The 22,460-nt window shown below is 43.1% G+C and overlaps 1 protein-coding gene across 12 annotated transcripts in view; it reads left to right on the forward strand.

Moving 5' to 3' along the window:
- Window positions 1-22,460, forward strand: part of AKAP13 (A-kinase anchoring protein 13) — a 332,086-nt gene that overhangs the window by 251,664 nt on the left and 57,962 nt on the right. For 8 of the 12 annotated variants that reach the window (XM_047086640.1, XM_047086632.1, XM_047086628.1 and 5 more), the window contains 5 exons: window positions 31-84; window positions 3,574-3,639; window positions 5,480-5,672; window positions 9,216-9,324; window positions 22,057-22,099. In XM_047086640.1, coding sequence (XP_046942596.1) covers window positions 31-84; window positions 3,574-3,639; window positions 5,480-5,672; window positions 9,216-9,324; window positions 22,057-22,099 — 465 coding nt within the window. The remainder of the gene's footprint in view (window positions 1-30; window positions 85-3,573; window positions 3,640-5,479; window positions 5,673-9,215; window positions 9,325-22,056; window positions 22,100-22,460) is intronic. The other 4 variants (XM_047086636.1, XM_047086635.1, XM_047086637.1 and 1 more) reach the window with 2 other exon arrangements.

Here is a 22,460-nt window from a genome sequence, read left to right on the forward strand (position 1 = left end):
ACACTGACGTCTTCCACCATTCATTTTCAGTTCATTGCGAGTTCTTGGGGACGTTGTCAGGAGACCCCCCATTCATAGGAGAAGGTACAGAGTTCACTAACTTGATGGACTAACCATGTTGCCTCTGAGCTTAGTGTACTAACCAGCATCTCATTTTGCTTAATCCGTGATTAAACCGTCTTTTAAAACAATGTCACGTCTGCTTCAGGGAAATAAGATATAGGTACTTGTTCATCGCTAATGCCTGTTGCATATGAAATGGTTTCGTGAATGTGAAATTTTTTCCTTTTCTACTTTTATCTTTAAAAAAAATTTTTTTAATGTTTTTTTTTCCCCATCTTGTACTTGTGTTCAGATGATTTTGATAATAGGGTCTTCCCAGTTCTTCCTAGGAGAGTTCAAAGACACGTCAGTTGTCCCTGAGGAGTGCTTTTTCATTCTCCCCACCCCCCCCCCCCGCCAACGCCCAAAAGGGCCAAGAACCAGAAATAATTGTGTGCTGGCACACGGGCCCTAACATATTTTCGATGCATTCCTTAGTAACTGGATGGAGGCCTTTATGTCTAGGCCACCTCACACCTTGCACACCATTGTTTTTGTTTTGTCGTGTTTTGTTTTTTAATAATTTTTCCCCCTCTGGGGATGTGGTCGTTTCTTAAAGCAGGTAAGAGCCATCAGCTCATCTCTCCGGGGACCTTGCAGTCTTTCAGTCCCTTACTTATTTTTTGTCAGGTAACATTTTGAAGCTAAAAATGAGTAATTTATAAGCTGAAAAGTCATTTCTAGTCACACAGTGCCGATTTGCTTTTCAAATGCTGAGTTTTACTTTGTTCAGAAGTCATCATTAGTGACCTATTCTTCCTCCGTTTGGGGAAGAAGATTTAGAAAGCCACAGACTGTGGCGAGATTGCAGGTATCCCCTCGTATTGGGAGCCGTGTGTCAGGAGGTACTTTCAACTCCCCGCCCAAGCCGGTCCTCGGGAAGCCACACATAGTGATCCTCCCCCGTCGTCTTTGCAAGGGCGGGCTTCCTTTAATTCTGGCTTTCAGGCACAAAATGGAGTTCGAATACAAATGCTCTCATGAATCTGCGGTAATCAGGGCTCGGTTAAGTTTTTCTCCCAGGGGAACAAGTTGGCAAGTACCCTTTTCAGTAGAGGTACCCGAAACCTTTAGAGATCTGTTTGGCTCTCCGTTAAAGCTCTTCAGCGTGACCTTATTAAAAGCATGCACGTGCTGACAGTGGAGGGTGACAGGTTGCTGGATGCGGTCCCAGTGAGCTGACAGATGAAGCTTCGTAATGGTGCCAGATCCCACTTCACCCTTAGTCGTTTTTCTGCAGGAAGAGCATGAAGTACAGTTTAAAATTTTGTATGATGCCTTAGCCAGTCAAGTTGAAACATCCCTACCAGTGTTCACAGGTGTGGGAACGGGATATTTGTGGGGTTTTTTAATCTAGAATTTCCTAAATCTCAAAATAAGGCCAGAGAACCATTAAATGTCCCTTCCACTGATGGAGGGATGAGGAGGTTTAGGGTGCCCCCGAACACTCTGGTGAAAGGAGCTTCCTGCCGGAAGCCAGGGCAGGTCTGTGGCTCCCGGAGCCTCGGGACCCCTGTGAGGTCCCTCTTGCTGTCTCCTGTCACTCTTCTTTCTCTTCAGCCTCAGTTTCATCCTGCTTTCTCACAGTGTTACCATTTTCTGAGAGTAAAGGGATGTTTACATCTGTAGAAGATTTGTTTTTTGAATGATTCAGTAATGTCAGTTCAGTCGCTGATTTACCATGTGGTGTTTTCAATAAGTTGGATATTTAAAAATTTTTCTTAACAGTTTGGAGATTCAAAATTAAGTTAATGCCAGAGAATGAGCTTCTGAGTCTCGTGTTTGTAAGATATATGGAGGCTTGCTCCCCTCACATGAGCAAATTAGAAGTCTTTCTGATACCACTTCACAGACTGGAACTATCTCTGAGATGCGTATTTCTCCTTTCTGCTCCTGCCCTTGGGAGCTTTGTACTTTAATTTAATCGGGTTTTAAGTGTTTTACTATTTAAATTATTTTTAAGATATTTATTTTAAAGATTTACTTTTAGGGGTAGCTCTTCTATTCTCCCACCATTTTCTTTGTCTCTTTTCCTCTATCAAAAACGCTCACTTGTCAAGAAAACTGTTAATTAGGTGTATTCAAGGTTAGGGGTTTTTTGCTGTCTGCAGATCTTCCCATTTGCAAGATTCCAGAGGGAGCTGAGTGGGTGTTAATGTTAACCCCCCCCCCTTCAAAATCAAAAGCACGTCACTTAGAACTTAAGACGCCAGATAGTAGCAGTGTACTTTTTAAATGATCGCTTTTGTCCATCAAAAATCCTTACGTACTGGGGCGCCTGGGTGGCGCAGTCGGTTACGCGTCCGACTTCAGCCAGGTCACGATCTCACGGTCCGTGAGTTCGAGCCCCGCGTCGGGCTCTGGGCTGATGGCTCAGAGCCTGGAGCCTGTTTCCGATTCTGTGTCTCCCTCTCTCTCTGCCCCTCCCCCGTTCATGCTCTGTCTCTCTCTGTCCCAAAAATAAATAAAAAACGTTGAAAAAAAAAAAAAATTTTAAAAAAAAATCCTTACGTACTGATGAAGCTCCCTTTACAGTGTACCTCGTATTTTGAGTTGTGGTTTTTTTTTTTTTTTTTTTTGGCCTGGTCATATTTACATGGTATTTCCAACCCTAGATTTTCTGTCCCTCCCACTTGAAAATAAATATCAGTGCCAAGGTAATCAAAGTAGATGATCAGATGAGGTTTTTTTTTTTAATCTTGTGGGGGAAAATGGTTGCAAACCTAAAATTAAGACCCATTTTTAACTTAGTACCATGGAATTCCTTTCCTTTTGAAGAAAGTAAAACGCCTTAGTTATCATTAAAATACAAGGAAATGTGGCCTTTGTTACAGCTGTTTACCTCAGTGCTTAACAGCCTAGTGAGTAGGGGTTAAAGGTGGGTGTGAGTATTGGTGGGATATCATTATTATGAAAGACTTAGAATGTGTCTGGCTTAGACGGACCCTTCCTAGAAACACCTGAGAAAAACCAGTGACTCAGCCCCACCCCAGTGCACTTTGTCATTGCCCCTTTTTGTCAAGGACGGGTTTGGTTCAGTTAGGTATCATAGCCATGGTCAAGGAGGTCTGGGAGTGGTGGAGCTTGTGGAGAGAGTGCCCCCCCCCCCCACCGGCAGCAGAGGCTGCAGCCCTGGGGGACACCTGAGGAGGAATCTGTGGGCAGAGTGGGCTCTTTTTTTCAGAGTCCGGAAGAAGGAATTCTTGGGTTTCAAATTGGACTTGTTACCCTGTAACAGACTCCCACAGTCCTTTCCAACACAGTGTCTAGAGGGATATTAGTAGCACAGTTTTAAGTTTCCATGGTTTTTGTGTCTTTTTCTAAATTCTCAATGTCATGTTCCTAATTTTTTGATAATCCAATAAATCCATCTGTCTGTAACTGTGGCCTGTCTTTTCAAACCCAGTAATCCTATCCCTGTTTGCTCTTTTCTCCCTCCATTTCTGTTTCTGCCTTTGATGTCATCCCCAGTATGAGCTGGTGTCCTTCTGGTGTGCAATATTCTGCTGCCCTGAGTGCTGACTTTAATTACAGAAGGTACGGTATCGTTACGTGTCCAGCCACCAAGGGGGAATCGTAAAATATGGCACCTGGGCTTTTGGCTGGGAGCTTGCTTCTGGGTGGCTAGAATGCATATGGCAGCCCGCTTTGGCTGTGAGCACAATGTTGAGTTCCTGCTGCTGTGGGCATCACTGATCCAATTGAAGGGGTATATATAGCCCGGGAGTCAGATAGTGTACTCTGATGCTTCTGGTGTTTCAAGTGGCTGTAGATTTGGTGTTTTCCGCACAGACTTGTATCTACGGCATGGCAGACCCCTTCTCTCTTTGTTCTGGTCTGTCCTCATTCCCGGAACCTGGGGATTCCCACATCCTGAAGAAAACAATGACAGAAGCAAGGCCACAAATACGATGAATTTTTATTTCTGTTGTGTTTCCAAGTCAGTCAGTCTCTTCAGGTTCCAAATTCATAGATTCCTCAATGTTTCATATTTTTTTCTCAACTCAGCAGCCAGATTTAATTACTGAAACATTTTCAGGATTAAATTTTCTGGTAATAACACATCTGGTTTTCTCAGGCTTCACAAACAATTCACAATAGAAAACTAAGTTTCTTCTTCACTTAGCCTGTCTTATCCCTGCTATTGAAAATGAGTTTTACAGAGACATTTACTTCTACTTAATCATGGTTTCTATTGTCGTATTGAAATAAGAAAAACAAAGTCCATTGTTTAAATTACCCACTAGAGAAAAATAGAGGCATATGGTTTCAGTTCATAATAAGTAATTTATGAAATAAAAAAAGGCAAATGCAAGCCCTTCTGGACTGGCATACGTAATTCATTTGTGGAATTAACTGTGCAGTTGGAGCAGAGATAACTAAGTAGCTTCAGTGTACCTTCAAGTGTACTTCCACCTGCTCGTGAGTGAGAACACGGTCTGCTCTGGCTGTATTTTGAGATCTCGCTTATTTTAAAGAAGTTCCCACCACAGCTGTACCAGATGTGAATTATTCTGACCAGCAACCCCAAAGCTCATCGATGGCCAACCTCTCTCTGTAGTTTCCTGCTTACCAAAAAATGCTTTTCACTCTGCAAACCGCAAAATCTGCCCACCAGGGATCCCATTCTACATGCCATATCCTAAATTTGCCCCCTTTCTGGGCCAATATCAAGACAAAAAAATTAAAGCTCTTAGACATAGTTGCTTTTAGCTTTTGTTCTTTAAGGTGTCCTGTGTGCCCGTCTGCAATCAGCAGTTCCCAGGAAGCCTGTCCAGCAGGGATTGTGTGGCCACATGTGCCCAGATGATACTGCTCATAAGTAATCCCGACTTCCCAGGGTCGACACGAGCCTGTGAAATTAGAAAGGTTGACTGGCCTGTAGTTGAATGTAAAGTTATAAAGGTCCACTTAAGCGACACAAGGGCAATTCTGAGTGTCCCTGCCTGTTTTCTGAGAGCTACTCATGCACCTGTTTTCTCTGTGCCATGGAATTCTTTGGCATTAGCCTAGTTTGGTTTTGGCAGAGATTAATTACATCAGATCAAGGAAAAACACACATACATAAATGATAAATAAGATAATCTGGTCTGTCCACATGGTATATTGAAAAAAAAAATCTTGAGAAAATGACCTTACATGATCAACATTTGAATAAATTGAAGGAGGTAAGAAAACCTAAGTGCATATGCTTTTTCAGCCTACCAAGACCTGTTGGGGGACAGGTAGGTGGTGCTCATTTGTGCCGTGCTCTGGTCGATAGCTTTGCTAGGTAACTTAGAAATAATCTGCCAGCAACACTCAAAGCACTTTCGTATCTTTCACCCTTTCGGAGACTCAGAAGTCACATGAATTAACTCCTTTGCTCTGTGTTCAGTTTCAGCCTGGAAGGCTTGACAGGAGGAGCCGGTGTCGGAAACAAGCCGTCCTCATCTCTAGACGTAAACTCTGCAAACACCAAAGAGCTCAGGCACCCTTTCAGTGGGGAGGCGAGGGGTGACTCTCTGATGTCGCTTTCAGAAGAGGATCTGGAATCAGGCCAGAGAGAACACAGGATGTTTGATCAGCAGGTAAGGCTGAAGCGGGTGTATGCTGCTCATTTGGAAAAATGAACTGTACTTCCCTACATGTGTCTTCACGTCGGGAACAAAGAAAGCAAGACTTACGTTACTATGAGGCTAGTTACTGTGATTGCTTACCCACGGTCTAGTACACCCCATCTAGCACAAAGCAAGGTTTTAGCACTTAATTCCAGAATACCATTCATCTGCATGGATTTGAATAGTCCATCAAAGCAGACTTTTTTAAATTAGGAAAGTATCCAGGATATTAAATTGGGTTTTTCCTTCTTATCTGAGGACTTCTTTCACCATGCCAGTAGTAAAATGACTCTTGAAGTATGCTACACAGCATTGTTAAATTTCCCAATTTTTCAAAAATCTATACCTTCCTGGAAAAAATAGATCTTATTCTTTGCCTTCTCACATTGCCTGGGAAATGGCTGTTTCTTTCTCTCTGCTTCCTGTCACTGTGAGAACTTCTCAGAGAGCATCTTCACTCCCTGCCCCTGCCTGATGCTCTCTTTGCACTGCCACTCCCCCAGGACTCCCTTCTGGGGGCCCCAGCTGGCTGTCCTTGGCCAGTCAGGTGATTTCCCCAGCACTTGTCACCTGGGGCAGGTCCTCGGGAGTTGGCCTGGAGAATTGGAATTCCATGCTTTTATAGCCCACACTGCTCCCGGCCCTTTTCCTCCTCCGGGGCCAAGGGCACTTTGGATTGATTCCTGGGAGGATTCTGTGATACACCTGAATCTTTCCTTTCTTTCTTTCCTTTCTTTCCTTTCTTTCCTTTCTTTCCTTTCTTTCCTTTCTTTCCTTTCCTTTTTCTTTCTTTCTTTCTTTCTTTCTTTCTTTCTTTCTTTCTTTCTTTCTTAATTTTTCTCAACATTTATTTATTTTTGAGAGAGAGACAGAATGCAAGCAGAGAGAGAGGGAGACTCAGAATGGGAAGCAGACACCAGGCTCCAGGCTGTCAGCACAGAGCCCAACATGGGGCTCAAACCCACAAACTGCGAGGTCATGACCTGAGCCGAAGTCGGACACTTAACTGAGCCACCCAGGTGCCCCAAAACATTTCTAATTAAACAGACAACAAAATTAAACACCTGTCTTTGGATAGGTGACTGGAGTTTTAGATAGAAACGTAATGAAACATTTCTAATTAAACAAACCAACAAAAATGTTAAACAGCCTGTTCTCTGAGTGGGAGACATAGGTTTTACGTAGACGTTTAATGTTTTGTATACCCCACTACATAGAAATGCTACGACCAGATAGAAACTGGACACTGGAGGATTACCTTAATGCATCACTTAGGTGAAGACCCAGGAGAATTTAGGCCTGATGAAAATCAAATTGAAGGCCCAAAGGGATTTTGCCATGTTATCCCCTTCCCCCACCGCCCATGTCTTCTGGGCCTGATACTTTTTTAACTTTTTTAACTTTTTCTAAAGTTAAGAAAAATAACAAGAATATAGAGAAGAGGGGCCCCAGGTTGGCTCAGTCAGAAAAGTATCTGACTCTTGATCTCAGGGTCATGAGTTCAAGCCCCATGTTGGGTGTACAGATTACTAAAAAAAACAGTAAACGTTTCAAAAATAAATAAATTTAAAAAAATATGGAGAACATATTTATTGAAGCAAATGATTTAAATGTATTCAGCCTAATGGTAACAGAAAAAGAGAGTAAAAAAACATTCTTTCGTGACTTGCTGAGAGCATCTTTGGTAAGTGGAGAGTCTAAAAAACAAAAGTGCAAGTCATACAAAAGTATATAGAGTCCTTTGGAAGACCCAGTAAAATGCCAGCATTGGGAGTTTGTGAACGGAATCCTGGGCTTGGAGCCAGTATATCCCTTCGGATTCGGCGTAAGCCCTCGGGGGTGACAGCTACACACCCACCTGAGTGACTTGCCTAAGGCCTCATTGACTGGCTGTGAGAGCTGGACCGCGTTCCCCTCAGAATTCCCGGTGTAAGTCTCACAGCCTCTTTCCACATCTCTGAAGTAGAAGTGTTTTATGAGGAAAGGAGAAGATTTTTAATTTTCTCAATACAGTTTATGGAAAACCTTTTCTGAAACCGATAATCCTAGGAATTGGACAGAGGACCCCGTGTGTTAGTGCTATCAGTTACCACCGAAGTCTTTCTGAAATGGCCTTTCTGATCGAGCCTTTGTGGAGGAAGCTGCTGACATGTTCGTGCTTTTCTGGAACTCTCTGCTCACCCGCAGTTTTTGTCTCGTGTGCAACTTCAGAGTGGGGATTTGAGCTGCTGGTGTCTCTGATCTGGACAAGTCGCCTGCAGCCAGCTTCCTGCTGAAGGTCCCTGCCTTTCACTGAGGTCATTCCTCAGACCTCACATTTGTGTTCGAAACACAGCAACTGTTTGCCTCAGACTCCATGGTTACGCACGGAGCAGGCTCTGAATAATCAGAAGTCTTTGGCGCACTTGAGTCGCGTTCATGGTAGTAATGGATTTTCATTGCTCCCCTCCGAGCATGTGCAGATTGCAGCCCACTAAGAAGGGAGGGATTCCTGGCGGTTCAAAATCGGTTAACAATAGGAACGAGCGCTCAGAACAAAAGGAAGGGGGAGTCCCTCACCCCAGAAGTGTGCTCGTAAGCACTGCTGGGCTGGCTCTCAGGGGTGTTCTTACACAAGCTTCTGCAGCTGGCTGCATTACACGACCTCGAAGTTGCTGCGAATTCACTGAGGGAGGTAACTTGGCCACCCTCGGTCCCCCTCGGGTACATGCAGAAGCAGTGTCCTCTTAGGAGAGAGAATGAAAGGGCTTTAGGCTTCTTCCCAGATGCATGGCTGCCTTGATCTTGATCTTAAAACGCCTTTTATTTGCATCTCTGTTTCCAAATGTTTAAAATCAGAATAATACTGGGGTGCCTGGGTGGCTCAGTCGGTTGAGTGTCTGACTTCGGCTAAGGTCATGACCTTGCGGTCCATGAGTTCAAGCCCTGCATCAGGTGCTGTGCTGACAGCTCGGAGCCTGGAGCCTGCTTCAGATTCTGGGTCTCCCTCTCTCTCTCAAAAATAAACATTAAAAAAAATAAAAATAAAAAAGAACATGCTTAAAATCAGAATAATATTACTGCTCTCTACTATGTCTCTAAAAGAGACTTAGATTTTCAAAGAACAAGAGCTACTGTATGTAGTTTGCCATTTACAGTGAAGTTACTTTCATCTGATGATGTGTTCAGCAGATGTTTACTAAGCACGTACTAAGTTTAAAACATTATTAGGTATTAGGAGGGATATGAAACCACTGTAAAGGATGGGCACTTGAATTATTCCAGATAAAACTAAGGCTCATGAAAGCTAAGTAGCTCCTTTGAAGTTGAGCAGCGGTCAAGTAGCAGGGGCAGACTTGAGTCGAGGGTGTCTGACCACAGAGCCTGTGCTGTTAGCCCTCACCTGCACCGCGTTCTTTTCTTAGGTTGGGGTGGGATGTAAAGTTTTGTGCTGATCTAGAAATAACAAGAGCATATGCTTACATCCTGGTTTTCACTTTTTTTTGTTTGTTTGTTTGTTTTTTTACTTCACAGGCATGTCACAGATCTAAACAACAGGGATTTAATTACTGTACATCAGCCATTTCTTCTCCATTGACAAAATCCATCTCATTAATGACAATCAGCCATCCTGGGTTGGACAGTGAGTATATTACTTTTTTTAAAATGAAGCATATTTTAAACACTTTTTTCCTATCATTTTTCTCCTTTTAAGACCCCGTAACATTACCTTCCAAAATTTGCCTCCCTCTTCTCCTGAATGGCTCATTTAAATAGAAAAGGTGATACACCAGTTTAGTTTTGGGATCTTCCTTCCAGTTTTGGGATTCTTCTTGTCAGGACATAGATTTGTTTTTTAACTTTTTATTTAAGTAATTTCGGACTTTAAAAATAGTTCTAAAAACAGTACAAAGAATTACCATATATTCTTTACCTGGAGTCCCCAGATGTCATATGTTTGATCCATCTTATCAAAGTCATAACTGAACTGTTTTTATCAGTCTCTCTTCTTCTATCACTGCCTTTAAAGTTTTTTTCTGAAACACTGGAGAGTAAGTTACAAACATGATGTGGTTGTATCTGAAAGTTATGCTATTCTGTTACCACAGTACAATTATGTAAATTTTATCCAGTACTCATTTGCTGAGCTCTTCAAAAATGTCATGAAGCTCATGAAGGACAAAGAAAGACTGAGATACGGGGCGCCTGGGTGGCGCCGTCGGTTAAGCGTCCGACTTCAGCCAGGTCACGATCTCGCGGTCCGTGAGTTTGAGCCCCGCGTCAGGCTCTGGGCTGATGGCTCAGAGCCTGGAGCCTGTTTCCGATTCTGTGTCTCCCTCTCTCTCTGCCCCTCCCCCGTTCATGCTCTGTCTCTCTCTGTCCCAAAAATAAATAAACGTTGAAAAAAAAATTTTTTTTAATAAAAATAAAAAAAAAAAAAGAAAGACTGAGATACACTTTCAGTTGGTTAAGCACGTGCTGAAAGGATTACATCTGCCAGTGATGAATGGAGCGGTATGCAGATTCGGGACCCATTGGCTGGCTGTGAAAGTTACATAGATGTCTGGCATCCGTAAGCACAGGGCCTTTGCAAATGAAAGATGCTCGGAAACATATTTGAATTGGATCTAAATATTTGCCAGGGAAAGGCAGCTTGTTCTTTGAGAAACCTCACCTTTTTATTTTTAAAATCTTGATTCTTGTTTTCATGAGTAGTTACAGTTTGAGATCTTGTGCTCATCAAAGGGGGAGTGATCCTTTCTTTGCTGAAAGACTGTGTATTCAGGAAGCTGAGGCAAAGGGAGTAAATAAACTTTCCTGGTGTTTCTGGTGTTTCTTCAGTGTCCCCAGATAGAACCCACCTTAAAAGAGCTGGAGAGGGGGGGCGCCTGGGTGGCGCAGTCGGTTAAGCGTCCGACTTCGGCCAGGTCACTATCTCGCGGTCCGTGAGTTCGAGCCCCGCGTCAGGCTCTGGGCTGATGGCTCAGAGCCTGGAGCCTGTTTCCGATTCTGTGTCTCCCTCTCTCTCTGCCCCTCCCCCATTCATGCTCTGTCTCTCTCTGTCCCAAAAATAAATAAACGTTGAAAAAAAAAATTTAAAAAAAAAAAAAAAGAGCTGGAGAGGGGTGCCTGGTTGGCTCGGTCGGTTAAGCGTCCGACTTGGGGCTGAGGTCATGATCTCACAGCTTATGAGTTTGAACCCCACATCAGGCTCTGTGCTATTAGTGGAGCCTGGAGCCTGGAGCCTGCTTTGAGTTCTGTGTCTCCCTCTCTCTCTGCCCCTACTCTGCTCACGCTCTGCGTCTCTCCCTCCCTCCCTCCCTCTCCCTCTCCCTCTTTGTCTCTCTCTCTCTCTCTCTCTCTCTCTCTCTCTCTCTCAAAAATGAATACATATTTTTAAAAAATTTGGAGACTCTGTGCTGCATTCGGGAGATGTTCTGTCTCAATTCATGACTTACCATGGGCCTGATCTTTTTAATTTCCGCCTTAGAACTAAGACACGATGAAGAATGCTGTTAACTTTGTCCTCATTTTCACGATCAGCGATTCAGATCTGGCCTGTTTGACTAAAGGTGTGCCTACTGATGGCGTATTCTCAGAGATGCCGACAGAACCTCACAGAACTGCAGCTAAAATCGCCCTTCCTGTTTTTCTTTGGGTTTTGATTTGATTTGGCTTTGGGTTAGAGGTCTTGCTGGTGCAGAGTGAAAATCATCATAACAGGATTGTTAATGGTGGATTTGATGAGCTTGGAGTGCTAGCGTTCAGTAGGGCAGGGCACTGAGACAGGAGGGCACTGTTGAGTGAGACCTTTCAGCCCTGTGTCCCTAACCGTCCACGACTGGTGAGTGTGGTGTCATGGTGGAGAGTCTACTCCCATAGCAACAGATGTCCACCACCAACAGAATGTGTCCCACGGAGGGATTTTTTTCCTGTATTTTGTGACACACACTCTTGATTCGTGCATGAAACACTTCATTAATTTTTCCTCCAAAAAGCAAGATGGTTTTTGACTGTGTTTTCAGTTGCTAGCCAAACACTATAAATAATGCGGCTAACTCCCAGAAAACACCGTCCTAGAGTGCCAGGGGTTCTGGCACACACAGCTTCTCCTCCTGTTGCTGGGAAATTTTCTGCTCTGCTCAGAGGAGACTGAAATGAGTTTGCAGACTGTTGTCAAGGGTTGATCTCCAAGCAGGAGTTTAATCCTTTGATCAAAATAGGGTGGGTACCCTCATTCTAACTCACATTGTACGTTTCATACACGTTTGAACGATTAGGTCGTAAATTTGTTAGCGAGCCCCCCAATTTCCCTGATTTAGCCTACGCTGTAATTGGAGGATTAATCAACTCTAATGACACTGTTTCTCCTTAGTCCCTCCCCACATACAATTATATTAATTTTCCCATCGGTATTTTTTTTATTCTGCTCTAGAAACGTGATAAATGTTTTTTGCAGATGTAAAACTTCTGGCAGTTGAACAGGAGTATAAAACTTGTAATCCGTGTGCTGTACCTTTAAGCATCAGGGTAACTGGACAGTTCTTGGTTTGCCACAGACTCTGGGCTTCCATTCCAAGTCACTTGAGCACTCTATGTGATTCGTGTGTAGTCACAGTCTTCCCAGCTGAAGGAATCCTAGTTACAATCTGCACAGTGAGATCGTAAAGCCTAGAACATTCAGTCCACTTAAAGTGTTTTAACTGGTGTTTCATTGTAAGCCCGTTGGGTGGCTGTGTGACCTTGGGCTACATAGTGAGATTCTTTGCTTCAAGTTACTTGATGAAACAGGGGTAACAACGTGATAAGGCTTACATGTGAATTTATGTAAAGTCCTTAGCATATTTCCTGGCTTATAATAAGCATTTGTTATTGTTATGGAGCATGTGAGTTCACAGTACCCAGAACAGTGCCACAGTCTGTCTGTCCCTGACCAGAGTTGAAACAATGTTAGAGAAACTAGAACGCCGTCCTTCATGGTCTTTAAGTGGACTGTGCCTTATGAGTACGCTTGTCTAGGAACAAAATACTTTCTGAAATCAACCTTATCTCACTACTTCCCACTTCTGCCTGGGCTCTGTCTTCTTCCTTCAAAGAAATTAGCTCCTTCTACCACAGTCTTACAGCTGTTAACATCCAGGCATTTCTGAAAACGTGTGTCTCCTGAGCTGTTGTCTGGAATGTCTTGTTGGGTCATTTCCTAGAAGAGAAACACAGAGGAAACTCAACGTTATTTCTAAGCTGGTATCATTTTCTAAAATCCATCGATGCAGAGGAAAATACTGAGTCAAGATAGTGACTAATGTATTTCTGTGTCATTTTCTGCGGTGGGAAGTAGACAGGCGACAGCTTATTTGGGAACCACAATGGGTGGGGAAGCTGTCCTCACTCATGTCTTGGCTGTGCTGTCGTGGTGGGAGGGAGCGTGATGAATGCATCTTGCCAGCTCATCTTTTAGGGACTCACAATAGCACCAAGGCTACCTGCATCATGGGGAGAATGCCGGGGAGGACTGCCCTCAGAGAGACCGCTCCTGGGGACCTGTGGCCCCCTTTCTCCTTCTTGCATCAGAGAGGATGGAGTGGAGACTCCCAGCTTGCCAGGAGACTTAGATGGTTTCTCGATAGAACTTAAGCATAAATTTTGTTTCTATACATGCAGAATAATTCAGTTATTACAGATGATCCTTGCCCAAAGTATATTTTAACACATTTCATGGCTTATGCTCAGGAGACCCTTACCAGCAGCGGAGAAGGTGCTTGCTTGGTGGTGTTCCTGGAAGAGCCCTAACCACATTGGTGGTGGTGACGTTAAAAGACTTGTACCCATTAGAGAGATGTTTTAACTCACAGGCTTCTTAACGAGAAGTCACTTTCCCTTTGTTTTTCAGGGTTTGTTATCACAAAGAACATATATGTTGAGGATCCTCCTTTAGATATTCCTACAAATAGGTTTTTCCAGATGATCCATGAAATTGTGACAAAGGAAGGAATCTGGTATAAGAAGAGAGCTCATTTTCATTTCCTGAATTTGCTTCACGTTTGGAAAGACTTTTGCAAGCACATGGGGATGGTAGCTTACTTTTCGTCCTAGGCCATCACTGCCCAAGGAGCCGGCGTACCTGTAGTTGTGCCAGTAGTCCTGGATCTCTGTTACTGGACGTGGCTGCCCACAGTAAGCTGACATCACGTAGTATTTATGTGACTGTCAAGTTCGTACAGGGCTTTTTCATTTCATTTAGGACACTGAGCTTTCAGAAAGCCTGACAAAGGGAAATTCGTTTATTAATGTATTCATTCAGTGAGCATTTGAGTCACTCTTTGGCAGGCACCAGGCCACACGGTGTAGGAGACAGGTGAGTTTATAGATACAGTTGCTTTCCTCACCGCGTTCTCACAGACCAGAGAATAGGTGAATGTAAGAAACGTGGGGTAGTACAGGGGCACCTGGGTGGCTCGGTCGGTTAAGCGTCTGACTGCAGCTCAGGTCACGGTCTCACAGTCCGTGGGTTTGAGCCCCGTGCCGGGCTCTGTGCTGGCAGCTCAGAGCCTAGAGCCTGCTTCGGATTCTGTGTCTCCTTCTGTCTCTCTGTCCCTACCCTGCTGGTGCTCTGTCTCTCTCTGTCTCAAAAATAAATAAACATTTAAAAAAATTAAAAAAACAAACAAACATGGGACAGTACAGGAGCCTAGAACAGAGAATGCTCGCTGGGATGAAGTCATCTCAAAGTTGAGGCCAGCAGAAGACTGGGAATTCACTGGGTGAGTTCACACAGGCATGCCACAGAGGTCTTAACCATTTGGTTCTAGACCCCTGCAAATATCACAGTAAAGCAAGTCAGATGAATTACTAAATCACTAGGCTTCCCAGTGCATATGAAAGTTACGTTTACACTATGCTCTAGTCAAGCATGCAACAGCATGATATCTAAAAAAACAGTGCACATACCTTAATTTAAAAATACCTTATCACTAAAAAATGCTAACCATCATCTGAGCTTTCCGTGAATTGTAATCTTTTTGCCTGTGGAGGGTCCTGCCTCCGTGTCTGTGCCTGCTGAAGGTTGGGGTGGCTTTGGCCATTTCTCAGAATAAGACAGCAGCGAAGTTGGCCACATGGATTGATTCTTCCAGTCACAAAAAATTTCTCTGTAGCATGTGATGACGTCAGATGTCGTTTGATAGCATTTTAGCCACAGTAGACCTTCCACAATTGGAGTCTGTCCTCTCAAAACCTGCCGCTGCTCTATCAGCTGAGTGTAGATAATACTCTAAATCCTTTGTTGTCATTTCAGCAAATTCCCAGCACCTCCCCCGGGGAGTAGCTCCCATCCCAGAATCCACTCTCTTTGCTCATCCATAAGAAGCAACTCCTTATCTGTCGTTTTGTCACAAGATTGCAGCAATTCAGTGTCCTCTGTAGGCTCCATGTCTGATTCTTGTTTTTTCCACACCACATCTGCAGTGACTTCCTCTGCTGAGATCTTGAACAGCTCAATCCATGAGGTTTGGAATCAGCTTCTTACAAACTCCTGTCCACGTTGATATTCTGACCTCTTCGCAGGAATCACCAGTTTTCTTAATGGCACCCAGAATGGTGAATCCTTCCCAGAAGTTGGCCAGATCCATCAGAGGAATCCCCTGTCTATGGCATCTGTTGCCTTACAAAATATATTTCTTAAATAATAACACTTGAAAGTCAAAATGACTCACTGATCCACGGGCTGCAGAATGGATGCTGTGTTAGCAGGCCTGAAAACATTAACCTCCTCATACATCTCCATCCAGGCTCATGGGTGACCAGGTGCATTGTTAATGAGCAGTACTGTTTTGAAAGGAATCTTCTGTTTCTGAGCAGTAAGTCTTGATAATGGGCTTACGGTATTTAGGAAACCAAGTTGTGAACAGATGTGCTGTCATCCAGACTTTGTTCCATTGACAGAGCACAGGCAGAGTAGAGTTAACACAGTTCTCAAGGACCCTAGGATTTTCAGGATGGTAAATGAGCACTGGCTTCAACTTGAAGTCAGCAGCAGCATTAGCCCCTAACAAGAGTGTCAGCCTGTCCTTCGATGCCTTGAAGCCAGGCACTGACTTCTCCTCTCCAGCTATGAAAGTCCTGGATGGCATCTTCTTCTGATATAAGGCTATTTCATCCACACTGAAAATCTGTCATCCGGGGAGCCACCTTCATTAAGGATCGCAGCCAGATCTCCCGGAGAACTTGCCGCAGCTTCTACGTCAGTCCTTGCCGCTTCACCTTGCACTTGGATGTGTGGGGCTGGCTTCCTTCCTTAAACCTCCTGAACCAACCTCGGCTAGCTTCCCACTTGTCTTTGCAGCTTCTTCGCCTCTCTCAGCCTTCACAGAATTGAAGAGATCCTTGCTCTGGACTAAGCTTAGGCTTAAGGGAATGTTACGGCTGGTTTGATCTTTGATCCAAACCACTAAAACTTCCTCCATATCAGCAATAAGCCTGTTCCCCTTTCTTATCATTTGTGTGTACAGCGGAGAAGCACTTTTTATTTCTTCAAGAACTTTCCTTTGCATTCACAGCTTGGCTGTTTGACATGAGAGGCCTAGCTTTCAGCCTGTCCCAGCTATCCACATGCCTTAATCATTAAGTTTAATTATTTCTAGCTTTTGATTCAAAGTGAGAGACGTGTGACTCTTCCTTTCCCTTGAACACTTAGAGGACTTTGTAGGGTTATTAATTGGCCTGATTTCAATATTGTGTCTCAGAGATCAGGGAGGCCCAAGGCGGGCAGGGTGAGTAATGACTGGTCATTATCGCGTAAGTTTGCTCTCTTATACGGGTGTGGTGTGTAGCGCCCCCAAACAATCATAATAGGCCACTGATCACAGATCACCGTCACAAATATAATAATGGTGAAAACATTGGAAATACTGCAAGAATTATCACGACTGCTCAGAGACACAAAATGAGCAGATGCTGTTAGCAAACTGGTGCCGATAGGCTAGTTCAACACAAGGTCACCAGAGACCTTCAGTTTGTAAAAATTGCGGTATCCATAAAGTTCAGTTAAACAGAATACAATAAAACGAGGTATGCCTGTATGTGGAAAGCACGGCCAAGGGGTTGGGGTTTCTTGTCCAAGGGCAGTGGAGTGATTTAAGTTGATAAAGTAGGTTGATTCAGACACTTCAGAGAGACCACACTGAAGAAAGTGTTGGGGAGCAAAGGTCATGGATCAGGAGAAGGCTACTGCAAGATCCAGGTGAGAGCACACGGTGGCATTAGGGGAGAAGTTGATGTTCAGAGAATTCTAGAACACATAGTCAAAATAACTGAATCAAGGCAAGATGGAAGCATTCAATGATGGAGCCCAGGTCTCTGTTCTGAGCAATTCATTAGATGTTAGGTACCGCTTACCAAACAAAGGAATACAGGAGGAGGGGTGGGTGTGGAGAAGAGAGATGTCACTCACGTTCTTCCTCACTCAGAGGTGAGCAGAGAGAGATGAACACGTCTTGAGCTCAAAGGGAGAGCTACGGCCTGAGGGTGGAAAGGTGTGTGTCAACAGCCCAGCGAATTCAGCTTCTACTTTGGGAGGGCAGGGCGTGAGGAGGTCTGGGGTGAGGGAGAAGAGAGCTGAACACAGAATCCTGAGAAACACCACTACTCCAGATGTTTCCACTCTCAAGAAAAACAACTCCAGCTATAAATTATGACCGTTAAAAATAATGGACTTCTTGTTTTCTTACTCTGGCAAGTACGTGTTTGTTGGATGAATTTTTTAAGCTATATTAGAATTCTACAGACTCAGAAGTAAAGACGAAAATGTGAATAAATACGTTGTTCACTAGGCAGCCTTTCCCGGAACCACACAGGCTAGCAACATTATTCTGTTCAGCATGGTCTCAGGTGCCTTTGACTTTGTCCCGGTACAGTTGGCGCTCTCTAATGTCTCGTGTTGACCTACTTCTCAGCCCAGCCACGGATGCAGCCAGCAAGGCGGGTCTCCTTCTCCGTCCGCATCTCTCCACATCTCCTTAAGTCTAAAACTCTCTTTTCTCTTGGCTCTTCTCACTCCAGTGATGGCGAGGAGGAGTTGCGTAGTAAGTAAGCCACTGTAGTGTCCACGGCTGTTCTCCAGGGTCTGACAGTGCTGAAAATGCTGTCAGCTTGGTTCTAAGAAACTGGGGATTTGTACCCCCTTGCATGCCATTGTTTCTAAACCATTTGTCTTCCTGCTTTGCTTTGAGAATTAATTTGGATGAAACAGTTTTTGTCTGCTATATGCCACGTGCACTGGTTGATCTAGTGGCCTGATTCCAGGCACGGGGAGGTGTTCCCATCCCACCTTGTACCTTTTGTAATACTGAGCGCTGGTTTCACAAAGCTTTCTATTTGATAGTGTAAATTTCATTTTCCCATGTTTTGCTTTTTTTTGGTCTCATGAGACAGATATCTAGATATCCACCTGTGATATTTAAAAGCTAATGTTAGGGGCGCCTGGGTGGCGCAGTCGGTTAAGCGTCCGACTTCAGCCAGGTCACGATCTCGTGGTCCGTGAGTTCGAGCCCCGCGTCAGGCTCTGGGCTGATGGCTCGGAGCCTGGAGCCTGTTTCCGATTCTGTGTCTCCCTCTCTCTCTGCCCCTCCCCCGTTCATGCTCTGTCTCTCTCTGTCCCAAAAATAAATAAACGTTGAAAAAAAAAAATAAAAAATAAAAAAAAAAAATAAAAGCTAATGTTAAACTTTTTTCTTCTCACCTTTCAGACCTGTCTTTAAAAATACCTTTCCGTTGGGGCGCCTCTCTGGCTAGAGCCTGCAACTCTTGACCTCGGGGTTGTGAGTTCAAGCCCCACATTGAGCGTAGAGATTACTTTAAAAGAACAAAAAAAGAAGATAAAAATACCTTTCCTCTGAGTTTACACCACGTGGATTAGGGAGTAAGAGTTATAGATGTATTTCCTAACTTCCCATTTTCTCTCCTTTGGAACTTTTATTTTTCAATCCTTTTACTACAGTGTGGATTTCAGATTAATATATTCTTATTTGATAATGCCTAAATTTTAAACACTCTGTCTCTCAAAAATAAACATTAAAAAAATTAAAAAAAAACTTTATAAGGTTTTAGTAAGCTTGGAAAGGAAATGAATTCTACCCCCTGTGAACATCACTTTTCAGTTATGCAAGATTTCTGGAAAATTCCAGGATTGCTATTTTTAATGGAAAAAAACATTTCTAGTATAAAGGTAAATACTGAATTGTTTTCATATAACTACGGTAACATCTTGATTTGCGAGTATAATTCATTCTAAAAACATGCTTGTGATCCAAAGCACTTGTATATTAAAGTGAATTTCAAGAACCATTGGCTCAGTTGTGATCATGTGACATCTGCCATCATGTACTACTTGTGTTGCAAGACATCACTCATTTATCAAGTTGAAATTTACTAGAAATGTTTGCTTGTCTTGCAGAATACTCATTGAACAAATTATTCACAATCCAAGGTTTTACTGTGATAGGAGCCTCAGAGAATTACAATATTTGTATAATTGAGCAACCTAATTCCCTACCACTTGCTGACCCTACATTTCAGCAGTATTTAGGTATCTAATTATTTATTGAAATATTAAAATTTTATAATCAATATTAAGCTGAGGGTGACATCTTTGCATTGTTCTTAAAAGAAAGTACCTTATGTACAGTAACATAAAGTTTAATTTCTCTTAAATGGAAGTCATCTTATATTCAGTACTTTTTTCATAATGAAAAGATGTTTAGTGAATAGGCACACCATAAGATACTTACTTTATACCAGTTGTAGTAGGAGGGAAGTTGTGAAAATCTGCTTACAACTTTGAGTGTTCAGAAATTGTCAAGTCTGTTTCATCTCAAAGTATTATGTACCTGGGGATATAGGTCCACATGTGGCAGATGAAGTAAAGGTCCCAGTGGTATTTCTTCTACCTCTAAGATGAAATTATTAATCTAGAACGGCACTGGTTATACAGCTAATCCAACAGGATGAAATTATAAAAGTATAGAAGCTGGAAGAAACCTTTGAACCAGGTATCTAGCCTTCTTCAAAATGTGTTCCTTACCCTGAAATACCAGTGAGAATTCTGGAGGTGGAGGGGAGAGGAAGGGAAAGAGAGGGGTTGGTTCATGGCCAGATAAATTGAGGAAAAGTCCAGTTAAGCTGGTTTCAGATGCTAATGTGTACGTTGTGAATTCCCAAGGCAGTGTTCAATAAGTTGTGTTTCCCAAACGCATTAGCTAGGTAACCACAATATGTGCCTGACTGTGGATAACCTCTCATGAGACTAGTATTCCATGGAACGCACTCTAAAAACCATTGACCCGGTCCATCCAGTAGTTCCGACTCTGGAATATTAGTATATTATGTCTGCAGGTTATTTCAAGACTTTAAGAAAATCCTACTTGAAATACACTGTTTACCTGCCGTAATACTTTGTAGGCTGACTTCAGTGACAGATTTCTTTGCTTTTGTCTGTAATTATACCGTAGAGGTATCATTGGCTAATTTATACTCTTAGGTGCCCTGAAAACTTGATGGCCCTTCAGGAATCTCAGAGGCATTGGTTGATTAACCACTGTTCTCAGAACCAAATCTAAGAGGTCATAGTAAATGAATGAATTTTTTCTTCAGCAGTGAAAAGGTTGGAAATCCTTACCAGAGTCCCAGATTCTCCCAGTACTCAATCACATATTTGTTCAGTTTCTAATTTATTCAGCAGAAATCTACTGGGAGCTGATTCTTGGCCAGATCCTGTGCTAGTTGGTGTTTTTCTTCATTATGGATTTTGCTTTCACTTTGTTCATATTACTAGGTTGGTAACTTGCTAGGTAATTGCTCTAGTTAGTGTACAACAGAGCCTGACAACCTGAGAGGGTTTAATGCTGCTTCTGTCATTCAGGGTTCCTGGGGTGCAAAAGGTTGTAAAGCCACTGACCTAAACCACACTCTTGGTTTTTTGTTTAAGTAAATTAAGGTATCCTGAGGTTAAAATGCTGACAATTTCACACCTAGATCATGCAGAAACTAGGGAACAGATCCCAGATCTTACTCTTACTCTGCTCATCTCGATGACCATGCATTGTAAGTGAAATAGAAGAACCCAAGTAAGTAAAAGGAAAAGCTATAGAAAGTACTCTTTTGAAGCCTTAGAATTGGTTGTTAAGTTTCCTATCTATTATTCCTACTTGTTGGCTATTCACTTAGTAATAACTACCATTTTGCATTTCTAATCAGAATCTAGAACAGGTTGGACATTTAAGTTCAAATGCTGGTAATCTGGTAGTAGAACATCTTCAGATCTCTGTCAAATGAGGGTTTTACTCCTGGTCATCTCCAGTCTTTGAAACCCACCTGCAGGAGAAGGTGTGTGTTTTGTTCACACTGTAACAGGAGTTGTACTGAGCGGCCTTTGTCCGCCTGGAATCACACACACAAAGTATTTCCATGCCTGATCTAAAAACTGGAAATCCTTCATCGTGGTATGATTGAGACCATCTCCTCTAAGTCCTGACGTAGCTCCAGCTTTATTAGCATGTTGTCGGTAAGGTATCGTAGTGTTCCTAATGCTTTCTCCACTTACTGCTCTGCTGTGTGCCTTAGCCTGGGTGCTGATGACCCGCTTCAGTTTACGCTCCGATGGTGACGGAGGAAGGAAGGATGCACCTGCCGTACGCGCCGTATCAGTGTTAGCCTGGCAAGGACCACACCGTCGGTTTCATCTCCCTCATTTCACAGATGAGGAAGTGAAATGCAGAGATCTCACCCCAAATCAGTAACAGGACCAAGACACCACACACACACACACACACACACACACACACACACACACAGCCAGCTCTGGTGCCCTTTTCCTCTTCACTCATCCATTTCCAGGAATATTCAGGAAAACAGGTACATGGTAGCTAGATATTTTGGTATGGAAATCCACGAAAGCAAAATGAACAGCAAACAGAATATGAATGATACTTCATTTTCGATTTTGTGTTCTTCCTGTGATGTCATCTCAGAAAGATGGCCTATGGAAACGGAGCGTTGACGAGAACAGGAATTAAACATGTTTCGTGTATGTTTGAGCGTGGGGACAAAAATGTTGATTTGGGGCTTGCTCAGTGATGTGATTCTTGGATGAAATTTTTTGTCGTGGGGAATTCACGCCTACTGCTGCCTATTTCCAGTTCTGATACTGAGTTTCGAGGTGAATTTTTCCTTCTTCCAAACCCTTAGGAGAAGGCACTGTACAATGGCTTTTGGATGCTCTCTCTGCTCTGCGTGTGTTGTTGTAAATATTTTAAGCCTCTTATCTGTCACCCAGGCACCGTCCTTTGGTTCCAACTTTTCCTCTGCCATTTTTGTTTTCCAGATTCACGGCCTTTCCACAGCACCAGTGCTAACCTGACCGAGAGGTACTGCACGTTTATTTTGTTACTCCTTTCCCGAGATGAAGGAAACCCAAAATATCTTACGACATTTCACTAAGTAATCTGAGAAGTTAATTCAGCTCGTTGGATTCTTACTTCCTTAAGTGATAAATTTGGAATAATGGCTACAAGTGGTTTGTAGTGAAGACTCTCTATCGTTTTTAAATAATGTCTTCAGTAGTTTTTTCCTTTTGTTCTCTACACTGCCCTGACGATAAAGGTTTGCATTTATTCAGGAGAGGAAACACTTGTATTCGACTTTATGAACTTCTGTACTCTGCTTCTAAGAATTAAGCCCTAAGCCTGACAACATTTTGTTTCACTGTTTGCACGCGTGTGTATTCGT

This window comes from Lynx rufus, unplaced genomic scaffold (assembly GCF_022079265.1).
Source record: "Lynx rufus isolate CCGP_SWC_20201006 ecotype Redwood Valley unplaced genomic scaffold, mLynRuf1.p SCAF_21, whole genome shotgun sequence".
Lineage (NCBI taxonomy): Eukaryota > Metazoa > Chordata > Mammalia > Carnivora > Felidae > Lynx > Lynx rufus.